The following is a 12,468-nucleotide window of genomic DNA, read 5'->3' on the forward strand; positions in this document are numbered from 1 at the left end:
TGGTGCCCGCGCAAGTCGCACTGTTTCTGGGAGCGAGGCTCGACACAGTGTCCCTTCTGGCCTCCCCGTCGGAGGAGAGGACCAGGACCATCTTGGGCAAGGTGCAACGGATGTTGGTGGCCGACGCGGCCAAAGTGAGGTCCATCAAGTCCCTCCTCGGGATGATGTCTTCCTGCATCTACCTCATTCCCATGTGCAGGCTCCGGATGCGCCCGTTGCAAGAATTCCTGGATGCGCGCTGGATCCAGACGACGGGCAGCTTCGAGGAAAGGATCAAGCTCGACGAGAGCTTCCGACGAGCGATACGGTGGTGGGGCACCCGCGCGCATCTGACGGCGGGCATGGACTTCCAGGCCCCAGCCCACCGGGAGACTGTGACCACGGATGCCTCCCTGGAAGGGTGGGGAGCGCACACCGAAAATCTGCACGCAAGGGGACTCTGGCTCCCGACGGAGAAGTCCCTGCATATCAACGTCCTGGAGCTCCGTGCAGTGTTTTGGGCCCTCAGGTCCTTCCTTCCGTCCCTCAAGGGCAAGGTGGTGAGGATCTTCACCGACAACACCACCACCATGTTTTACATCAGGAAACAGGGCGGAACCAGGTCCCCAGCGCTGTCCAAGGAGGCGCAGGACCTGTGGCATTGGGCCGTCGCCCAAGGGATTTTTCTGGTGCCGTTTCATCTGGCAGGGAAAAAAAAAAAACACCATCGCCGACTCACTCAGCAGGGAGCTGCGCTCGTGCCACGAGTGGGAACTACGGCAGGATCTGGTGGATCGCCTCTTCCGACGGTGGGGCACACCCCAGATCGACCTGTTCGCGACGGCGACGAACACCAAGTGCCGGAGGTTCGCCAGCAGGTTTCCCCAGACGAGGAGCATGGGCGATGCTTTCTCGTTCCCCTGGGAGGGCCTGTTCCTCTACGCGTTCCCTCCTTTGCCTCTGCTAATCCGGCTCATCAACCAGCTCAAGAGGTCACGGTGCAGGATGATCCTCGTCGCACCTGCGTGGCCGAGGCAGATATGGTTCCCGGACTTGCTGGACTTGTCAGCGTCCCCGCCGATCAAGCTGCCGGCGGACGCGGATCTACTCTCCAGGGAAGGAGGCGCCATCCTCCACCACGACCCGAAGTCGCTGAACTTGCAGGCCTGGCTCCTGCAGCGCTAGAGTTTGGAGGATACGACATACCGGCCGATTGCAGAGAGGTTCTTGCAAAGGCCAGGGCGTCCTCGACTCTTAAATGCTACGGACACAAATGGAAGAGGTTCTCTGTCTGGTGCCGCGCACAGAAGATTAACCCTCTACGGATTACGGCTCCCCAAGTACTGCCGTACCTGCTGACGCTGGCCAAAGCTGGTCTGGCACACGCGTCCATCAAGATTCATCTTGCTGCGATCTCCCGATACACGAGAACCACGGGGCGGACGTCCTTGTGGTCTCATCGTCTGGTGAAAGAGTTCATGAAGGGACTGTTCAGATCGTTCCCGCCGGTGAAGGCTCCGGCCCCGGCGTGGGAGCTCAACGTGGTGCTGACCAAGCTCATGGGACCTCCGTTCGAGCCTCTGCACTCGGCCCCGTTGAAGTTTCTATCGTGGAAAACAGCTTTTCTTGTGGCCATCACCTCCGCACGACGAGTGGGAGAGATCCAGGCCCTTTCCTGCAAGGCCCCGTACTTGACTTTCCACGACACGAGGGTAGTGCTCAGGACGCACCCCTCCTTCATGCCCAAGGTACCGTCGGACTTCCATCTCAACGAACCCTTGGTGTTACCTGTGTTCTTCCCGTCGCCTTCGTCGCCGGCTGAGAGGACTTTGCACTCGCTGGATGTAGCTAGAGCGCTGAAGTTCTACGTGGACCGCACGAAGGGTTTTCGGAAGACGTCACAACTCTTTGTGAACTTTGGACCTGTCAATCAGGGGAAGGCTCTCTCGAAGGCTTCCATCTCCAGATGGCTCTCCGGCTGTATCATGTGCTGTCACCGGTTGGCAAACCGACCGCTGCCTGGCCGTCCGAGAGCCCATTCCACCAGAGCGATCGCAGCTACCACGGCGTTCCTATCTGGTGTGCCCCTGCTGGACATATGCATGGCTGCTACATGGAGGTCGACGCACACCTTCACGAAATTCTACTGCGTCGATCGGGATTCCAGGGAGGAGTCCAGGGTCGGCCAAGCAGTGCTGCGCAACCTGTTCGCCTGAGGTGAGCCTGGTGAGGAGGTAAGATGCTTAATGTTGAGTTGATGTGATGCTTAATGTTGAGCCTTTGCCACCTCCCGTGGTTGTGCATGTGTGTACTGCTATGTATTCTTTATTCATGAGCATGTGAATCCATGCCAGACCCCATGCTGGAGAAGGAACAAGTTACTTACCTGTAACTGTTGTTCTCCAGCATGGGTCTGGCATGGATTCACATGCGAACCCTCCCGCCTACCCCTCTGCGGCTCTTCACTTGGTCATACTGCCACTTCACGTGCTTCCAAATCTAAAGATGGCTGCCAGAGGCGGTGCTTAGGTAGAGGGCAGTCATTGGCTGTGGACAGTATGACGCAGAGACCAGTGATTGGTTATTACTACGAAAGACAGATCAGAAACGAAACTGATACTGGTTTTTTCTTTACCGAGGATTCCCAGCCTGACGACGGGGAATATTCATGAGCATGTGAATCCATGCCAGACCCATGCTGGAGAACAACAGTTACAGGTAAGTAACTTGTTCCTTTTCCTCTTCACCCACGTTTCCACCATAGGGTGGCAAACAACTGTTTTCTCGACATTGTGTTTCCCATTGTTTACTGGAGATATTGTCAGTTTTTATTGTAAGATCTATTTGTTGTGTATTATTGGGGTATGTGGGTGCTATGTACATTTGGTTACGTCTACATTTTGATTGATAACGTTTTTGATTGTGTTGTATGTTTCATAATGACTCAACGGCCTCTCAGCAGTAGCCTTGAACTAAGCTTGTATCTAAAAACCAACCTTGCTTACTGCAAGCAGCCACTGTTCTCTTTGTATAGATCACACATGCCTGATTTTGGCTGTGCCATCTAGTTTGGTGCATATTTCCTCCCATTCGTGCCCTTAGCCTGATATATGGGCGAGAGAAACAGTTGCACAATGTGAAAAGTACTTGGCCAGCTGGAGGTGAAGTGGTGTTATAGAGGAGTCAGGCATTTTAAATGGGCAAACAGGATGGGTCTATCAGTCCTTATTTGCCTGCAGCTTTTTATGTAGCTTGTCCAACAGAGAGGGTTAAGTGCTCATCTCAGTCATGTGTGCAACCTGCAGGACACAGGTTTGCCTAGTGGACATGGCTGCCCCATTCATACATTCATTCAAATGAATTCGATAAATTAAGTGCCATTAAATTGGGCAATGGTAGAACCTCTAATTTCATTATGAAATGAGAGGGTATGTGTGAATGTGTGTATATGTTGCTGATTATGAAAATGGAGTAATAAACACATTATGAGAACATCCATCAATAGGCAAGCATGTACTCCCTCTTTTGTAAGTTCTATCCCCTTACGTTTCATCTAGGGGAAAGTAGGTCTTCTCATCTGATGGTTTAAAGCTAATTCCTGTCACATGCACATCTGCAGGAAAATGCAAATAGGAGTGTCTTTGTGTGCTTACCAACCTGAATTGTGAATTTGATCGTGAAAACAGTCATATGCCATGATATCAGTGGACTAAATCGCATGTCTGTCTTTTCATTTGACTTCTAATTCTTGCCTGAAAAGGGGCTTGCAGATGGAAAGGATGAGTGTAAGTGCTAACTCAGTAAGTGAATGACAGAGGCCTTCTCCACATTGCTTTCTCAGGTGGTGCTTTTGAAGTAAAAGAACACCCTTTCTTTTGTACTCTGGACTGGACTGGCTTACTGAGGCAGAAGGCAGAGTTCATCCCACAGCTGGAGTCGGAAGATGACACAAGTTATTTTGATAGTAAGTACTTATTAGAAAATAAGAGCCGGCTAAATATAAACCTAATTTCGTGCCTCATTAGCCTTGTTTGTGGAGGGCTGTCTACTGTGATTATAGTGGAAGCTTGCCCCATCTGCCCAATCCCTAGCATGGATCTTCCGGTCTTTGTCAAGTCTGCAATACTAAAATTCATCTAATTTAAGGAGGCAGATGTGCAAGAGGCTGGCATTTTATTATCGCTAATGCCAGCTCCGATCAGTTCCTCATGTTCCTCACAATGTCTATTCCCTGTAGCTCGCTCTGAGAAGTACCACCACATGGAAACCGAGGAAGAGGACGATACCAACGACGAGGACTTCAACTTGGAAATAAGGCAGTTTTGTTCAAGCTCTCACAGATTTTCAAAAGTAAGTTAACAAAGGGGGTGAACCGTTGACGTTGTTTTGTGTGTGTTGCCTTGCGCTGAAGACCTAATCACTGATTATGGTTGCCAGCATTTGAACATCCTGTTGCTGCAGCATACCTGCGATTGGTGATGCATTGGAGATTACCGCAGCAATACGCAATGTCTTTGCTGACTGGTTCTCCATTCCCTTCAACAAAGTTCACCTCTTTGAATATGGGTATGGTGTGGCAACAAGGAATGAGGAGTCTGACCCAGGTGGATTGTGCTTTTGGCTATACACTTTCATTCAAAAGAAAGATAAACCTATCTGTCCTTAACTCCTTAAGTTTCCTACCTAAACTAAATAAACACTGGTGCTCGTCAGGAAATCTGTAATAGTCCAAACCAAAAAGCACTGTCGCAGTCAAAATGATCCAATGCTATTCCTGTCACTACAATGCACAATAATAAAGCTTGGCTTCTGATCATGACCTAGGAGAATTCCACCCTTCTCCGGATGTAAAGTGTCTCAAAGTTCAAAGTAAAAGTCCCATTAAAGTTGCAAGCTTTTTGTAAAACAAAGAAAACTGTTCCGTACGACCCTCGCGAAGCTAGGCTTCCTTCTCCTAGCTGGTTCCCCACTGTTGCTTAAAGTTTTCAAGAAAACTTGTAATTCCTTCAAGGAAGTTTCCATACATTCATCTTTCTTTACACTCTTTATCCTGCCCACACTGGGATGACGAAGATGCTGCCCAAGTCCCTCGAGTCCCCAGCACCAAACACTTAATGGAACTGCCTCAGGAATTGCGCTACAAAATGATTACCTTCTTCATCTGCTTCTACATGAACGTTCTTCCCCTCTTTTGTTTAGAAAGAAATCTCCTTGCTTTATGACAGGAAACAAGGAGGGATGGGTTGACATTTGGAGGATCCAGTGTTGACAAAATACAAAGACAGGAAGATTACTAGGACTAACCCCCAGTGGGTGCTGGTATTCCTTATTCTTTGGGGTAGTTCCCCACGTGAATGCAGGAGCTTCTCTTGATGGGCGTGTCCCTTAACAGCTTCGGAAAGACTCCCCATTTTTGCACTGGAGCACTTCCATTGGACGCTGGTCTCTGCTTAAGCGGGATCCTTTACCCACTTTGTCAACATTATTCGTTGTCAAGTTATCCTGCTTTATTGGTGTGGACTGAAGTATCCCTCGAGGAACAACTCGCCTACCCCACCACGATTCTAGATGCTCTAGTTTGCTTGCTTCTGCAAAGTACATTTCTCCTAGTCATTCACTTTTATAAATGTGTTTTGAAGCTTTCCAGGCCCTCTCCGGTTTGACACAGAGCAGGTTACCTGATTTCCAAGATTGTATCTTAAGTTTCTTTCGGGACTGTGGGTTCACTTCTTTATCGCCTTCAATATTGCTCTTGAATTGGACCGCTGGCTCTCACGGCCACCTGTTACTAGAAGTTCAAGTGCAGGTATTGGACAACAAGATACTCATCACAGGTCACGCCACCACCACTCTCTGATTCACCTCCTGCTCGTTTGCATACGTGACTCTGCTTGGTGGTCACTGCATAGATGTCGGATCGCATGGTCCACCCACTACGGGTCATTCAACCACCACCCGGTTCAACTCTTGCTCTGCGTTGGCCTCCGGCCAGTATGTAAGATGCTTTCCTTGCGCCTCTCTGTTTCTCTTTCTCCTTCTCTCAAAGTGCCTCATTGCATCAGCATTTGAGCGATTGTTCCTTCTCTCAATCGGCCCACCAACCTCCGTTTTACTGTTCAGTCTTCGGCAACTAGTTCGGTTCTCTTCTTCTGTTTTCTCTCCGCTACTTCTCCAACTCTCAGAGCTGATGCCCTGTCAGCCTATAAGACTTTCTAATACAGTCGTCTTTGTGAAGACTGGAAGGGGGGTATCTGTATTTCTGCCCACTTTATAGTTGGGGTAGAGACACAGAGCATCCCAGCTAAGGTTCTTTAACAGTAGCTATGGATGAGCAACCAAGGCTGAGACTTAAAGATGGTGATGCAGACTGGTTCTTAGGTAAAGTGAATCCCCAGGTCCCCACAATGGAATGTCTACACAGTATGTTAGGTGATAACAGTCCTTTTTATTTAGGGATAAAAAGGCAGGTAGATATACACAGATAAATAAGACTCACTTTGTACTAGGATAGCTGAACAGGTTACCTAATATATACAGTTCTATGTGGTACCACTATTACCTTTAAATTCACTTGTAATGCACCAACTGCTCACAGTTATTAAAAAGCATTTAGATTATTAGGCAAGGGTTAACTTCATAAAGCATTACTGTAGAAAGGCATGTAATGATTAGAACATAGGCAGAATGCTTTCTTTAGTGTAAAAATGCAATACTCTGTGAGGATCCCCCCACCTGTGAAACCTGTAAGGAAAGGTTAAGGTGTACTTTCTGTTGTATATTACAGCCCAGTCCAAATATGTTCAGTAATAGTCTGTTGCTCTTTCTCCAGATCCCACTACCCCAAAGTACCTGGGAAGCCACAGGAGAACAGGATCCAAGACTAATGTGGGACCCCTGGATGAAGCCTGAGGTAGGAAGATGCTCTTCCTCATCTCAGTACTTTAGGTGCCTTGGAAGGCAAAGTTGTGGAGTTTCTCAGTTTCATTCGACTATGCCCCTCGTGGATGGACCCCTCCCTTGGAAGAAGGAGCCACTGGTATTTCGGGGTCGAGCAGGATAAGGGAAACAAGCAGTACCGGAAACGCAACAATATAGGTCTGTCGCGGTGGTCTCTGATGTCTGGTTGTTACGCCGTCTGTGGATGTACCACGAAGATGAAACTTGCTGTGGACCTCGACAAGGCCTGGATGAAGAAGATAAGTCTTTTGGTGGTCGTCAATGACTTTTGGTGGTGGCTGTTGCAGTTGCAGAAGTAGGTGTCGGGTTTCAGGATTTCGGAGTTCACCACCTTTTGGTTCTTCAGTGCTGCAGTCGCAGCAGCACAGACCCCCCGGATGACTTCTGGCAACCTGGACCTGACCACTGGACTGGACTGCGGACCCTCACCAAGTCTAGACCCTCTCAGCACTTTCTTTATGGATTGGTGACAGGAAGCCCACCAGCGGACACGCCTCTGCACACACTCCTCTGCAGACAGCGACTCTGGATCTTCTTAGGCATGGAAAAGTGGATAGATGCCATGACAACAGTTCCCCTTGAACATTTCTTCAGATGGTTGGAACTTTGGCAGCTCCGGGTGTCCGGCAGCACTAGGATACCGCCTCTCTTCTAGGCGATACTCAGCAGCTTGGCTTCCAGCCGTCACAAACCGACTCTGAGAGAAACAGATGGACTTCTTGGCTTTAAGATGTCCAGGCCCTCCTCTTCTGGACCCATGACGATCCCTTCTTCAGACGGCAGGCACACCGGACTGACTTCCAGGTGAATCAGTTGCACAGTGTTCCCCCGTAGATATGGGAAGAGGTTGCCTGTCGAGGTCCTCTCTGGTTCAGCCTTTGAGTCAGCAAAGCAGCCTTTACATTTTGGTGAATCCCTTCCTTCGGCATCGGTCAAGAGTCTGCGTGGGCTTCACCCCACACGTTCGACAAACATTACTGTCTGGATTCCCTGTCAGGTGAACACTAAATCTGGCTGAGATTTCTGGTGAAGGTGGTGGTTTCTCGCTCCGCCCCCTATCCATATTGCTCTACAGGTTTGGTAGTCTATCCAAGATGAGGAATCTGTGGGAGGAAGCAATACATTAGATGAACAAAGTACATACCTCTCAGTACTGCTCTTTGTGATGGATTAATCCTTCCTCTCACAGATTACTCATTACCTTCTGAACCGGCCCCTCTTGGCTGATTGCTTGTACACCAAATTGATTTGTGGTCCCTCTGCTGCTGAGGGTTATGGACAAGGACGGTACTGATGTCATGGGGTGCAGTGACCCCATATGTGCTGGCTCCAGCATCACATCCAGCATCTGGGAGAAGCCGACCTGAAACGCACTGCACCCCCTGCTGGCTGAAAAACCTTCTGAAGTCAGCTGCCGCTCGAGAGTGAATATCTCAGTTGAGGAATCTGTACAAGGAAGGACTAATCCATCAGAAATAACATTGCCAAGAGGTGTGTAACTTGTTCTTTACATATTAGATTAGGATATAACATTAACCAGTTGTAAATGTGGTTAAGGGGATATAATGCAGTTCATTGTTTCTGTGCTGGTGAATTCAATATACATCTGAAAGCAAAAATAGTCAATGTTGTTACTCTAGGAAAGGGTGCTACAGCCACATACTAGGGTATCACTCAAATGATACATGTGGCTATATAATGATAGGGTGGTCATTATAGAGCCCCCTATGTTCCCTGGTGCTACTAAATATGTGATATGTTATGTGCCACAATGTTATGAGTACTGCTCAAATGCACATGACGCCTTTTAGTATGCCTCTGTTCAACGCAGTGATATTGCTTGCCTGCCATGTTAATTTCTATATTGCCTGGCCAGTTTCAAACTTTCCCAGTTCATTATGTACAGTCTTGTCTCTTTAAACAGTGCCATTCTTGTTTTTCCCCCCAACTGTCAAGATTGTGATAATTTGGGATTATTAATTGGGAGTATTTCACTACCTAGTTTTGGAAGTTGGGCTTCAAAATCAATTTATACTGAGTAAAAAAAGTGATACCTGTTCCAAATGGGGGGGATTTCTTTGTGAGTACAAAGTCAACAAAACAATTGGACCTATGGCACCGGGAATAGCCTCTCAATACATTTATTTATTTCATAAATACCAATAAATATTCAATTTTCAATTTCTAAAAACTTTTATTTGCATATCAGATTCATATAAAATACTAAAACATTTCCACATACAAGTATCTACAAGTTCCACTCATACTCTGTCACTCCTACCATTCGTTCAATTTTTGCTTTCTCATATCACATTTTTTGACATGTAAATATATATGGCCTCACATATGGACGGCCTCCGACTCTAACTCCACATCACACAAAAGTCCTCCATTCGATTATCTGATGGTTCCGTCTGTGTGTATCTAATTACACCGACATTCGTCTACACGTGTTTCGGTTGTCTTTTTTCGGGACACATTCATCAACCCTTTGTTCATACAATCTTCTTCAGGACAAAATTAGGGGAGTTTCCTTATTCCCATACGCATCAAGTAGGGTGAGTATCACCACTCAACTAGATTGTGTCTCCCTTTTCTGTATCACTACAGGACATTCAAGCTCCTTCCTCAAGAGGGATTCTTCGCAGCTCAGTCAAGAGGGACCTATTAATTCTCATTGGCCCAACGGCTATGATCTCGTAGTGCACCAATTCTTAACACGTCTTAATTCGCCAATATGCACGTCGTGCACCATATGCCGGATGAAGACGAAAAGCGAGACGGCATGTAGTTGGGACCTGAAAAGAAGAAGCAAGACCGTGTCAAATGATATAACGACCACAAGTGATATCGGCTACTCGTTAAGGATTGGTGTACGACGTTCAACTTTCACATTTCCCCCAAAATCTTCCCATGTACATCATATTTTCTCATCACACTTTGCATTGCCCCATAATTGAATGAGTGAACAAATGCAGTTATATATAACGCTATGCCTTATGGGTCGTACAACATGCCCGCACGAATTTCATGATGCCTCCAGAATTGTTGCATGCTATTTGACATTTCCCTTTCAGCTTACATAAATCTATTTCCCCCAAAATATCCCCAGCCACATCTCATTGCCCAACTCTTTCACAAAGATTTACTCTTATTACTTCACATTGCCCTAGAATTACTCCAGTTTGTTTCACTTTGCCCACTAAATTCCCTCTGTTTACTTAACATTGCACTAGAATTTTCCCACATTAGTTAATATTGCCCCAAGTGACTTCCCACCGCCCATACCACTCCCTCTAATGCACACTCAAGCTGGGTTGAGCGAAGCATCACATCTGTAACTACTTTTCATGGCGTGGGCTGGTGGACCAGACCTGCCCAGGTGGGGCGTCACCCAGACTGGGTGTCACTCTTCACTCTGTCCTGCCCCTAATTGTGCTAAAGGCTGGCGCTGGGATCATTGAGCAGTGGCAAGCAGGGATAGGATGGGATGAAAGATCACCTTCCTATGCCTGGGGAACCATATCCGGTTCTCGGGGCAAGAAATTGAATTTTCTCTGACACCCTGCGCTGTCGGCGTCAATGGCCCTCTGCCACCTGACCTCAGTTCAGCACAGTACAGAATGTCAGAGAACCATGAGTCTGTATTTGCAGACAGTCTGCATGCATGGAAAACAAGCTACTACAAATTAAGTTGCATTGGAAAATGCTAAATAATGTGCCTGTGTCATCTGCCACTGTCACCTTTCTGTGCCGGGTGTCCTGATATATTCCTGCCCTTTAGTTTTCCTAAACTTTTCCGGAATATGTAAAACGTGAGATGTTTTTCGAAATGAAGGCGACACCTGCATTGTACTGTGAGCAATGTTCCAGTGCTTAGAGGAAGGACATTAACTTCTTGAATACAGCAGCCTCAGGAAAGGTTTTAGAGTGCAGAGCAGCCATATTATTTTTTTCTTGAAGTACAAAGCAAGAGTCAGGTTTTCACTCTTTTCAGAAACTCTTGAGATCAGTTTAGTCCCATTGATTCCCGTAGCAGTGTATCTGGGGTCAGAAGCCATCGCGTTTTTATAAAATGTGTCTATGCCTGGCATGGAAAAATGAAAGTCTGGAAATGATGCCAATCCCTGGCACTCCCAATTAGTCAGACGGACTCAAGATTTTCTCAAAAGAAAATTGTACATGAAATCGTCGATTGCTTGTGAGAACAGAACAGCAGTAGAATACTTGGGCATTTAAATCTTTGAAACAGCAAGTAGAACTGCGCTAGATGAAATGGATGTGCTTTCACAGCAGCAAATATAATTAAATGCCAGTATCCGTAACACATCGGACACATGAGGAATCGTCATTCGGTGGCTGGTGAATACGTTCTACTTGATTAGTCCAAATATTTCAGATTGGTCGTATGTATGCATATGCTTACTTGCCAACTTTATTTATGTCATCAGTTTTTTTGGATAATTTTGTTCTTAAGTAAAGACTCCATAAGCACCACCTTTCTGCCCTTCCAGTTCTCCCCAGCCCCCAACTCTACTCGCAGTTAACATAGGAAAATTCAACCCGCTGTTAGGCGACAAAATTAGTAAACATATATCATTTTATTCAAAACCTAAGCAATTAATGGCTCAGTATACATTGCATAAACTGTACGATTAACAGAAGATACCAGACAAAAAAGAATACACAGGGACAAGAACCCAGTTCAAATCAGCAGTTTCTTCAACTGGGTTATCAGGCTAGACGGTACAATGAGTCAAGCGCCGAGGTTAGCCAGACTTTAAAATTGCTAACCACCAATGTGCTAAATATTCACTAACACTCCAATGCATTCCCATTCAACCCGACATGTTTCATTCCTCACGCTCTTCACATACAATAAAATCGAGGGGAATTCTTCAGGGGCGCAGATTTGCCTGTGAACAATTTGCAATGTATCATCTACCAAAAAGACCACAATGATCTATGATTCGGACCCCAAAAAAATGGGTCAGTGATTTGGTCATCCAATGTCCATTCAACTCGTTCCTACTGAGTCGACCATCATTACTCAGTCGACTGGACGGATGAAGTGTTCCCACCTGAAAAAGAGACAGAACAAGGGTAAATATGAAGCCTCTTGTCCCATAGGGCCAAATTAGTATGCCATTATTAAAGAGAACAAAAATGTCCACCTCTACAGAGTCTTAAATACTCTATGACCACAAAAAGTAACAGAATGTCTGTTTGGGTTCAAAGGAAGCACTTTATTTGGCATCTAGTCGCACCCACTTGCAACTCAACCTTGGTAAGCCCCTCTGACTGACCAACCGCAAGGTGGGGAATCTAGCCGGTTATGTTCCGACCCAACAACATGGATTGCTATTAATTAGTATGGAAAGGGTTCTCCTCACCCCGCTTGGCCGGCTAGTCTAGTGTACAAAAACCCTTGAGAGTGAACACTCACCAGTGACCAGCTCTTCATGAGACAGAATCGAAAATGGGTGTTGAGAAACGTTTCGACCTTGTCACACCTCAAATCTGGTCGTGATG

The 12,468-nt window shown here is 46.7% G+C and overlaps 1 protein-coding gene across 5 annotated transcripts in view; it reads left to right on the top strand.

The window, feature by feature from the left end:
• MAST4 (microtubule associated serine/threonine kinase family member 4) overlaps positions 1-12,468 on the top strand; it is a 2,307,007-nt gene that overhangs the window by 2,202,714 nt on the left and 91,825 nt on the right. For all 5 annotated transcript variants that reach the window (XM_069627380.1, XM_069627381.1, XM_069627384.1 and 2 more), the window contains 2 exons: positions 3,821-3,943; positions 4,217-4,329. In XM_069627380.1, the coding sequence (XP_069483481.1) occupies positions 3,821-3,943; positions 4,217-4,329 (236 nt within the window). The remainder of the gene's footprint in view (positions 1-3,820; positions 3,944-4,216; positions 4,330-12,468) is intronic.

This window comes from Ambystoma mexicanum, chromosome 6p (assembly GCF_040938575.1).
Source record: "Ambystoma mexicanum isolate Mex_15411 chromosome 6p, UKY_AmexF1_1, whole genome shotgun sequence".
In the NCBI taxonomy this organism is placed as follows: domain Eukaryota; kingdom Metazoa; phylum Chordata; class Amphibia; order Caudata; family Ambystomatidae; genus Ambystoma; species Ambystoma mexicanum.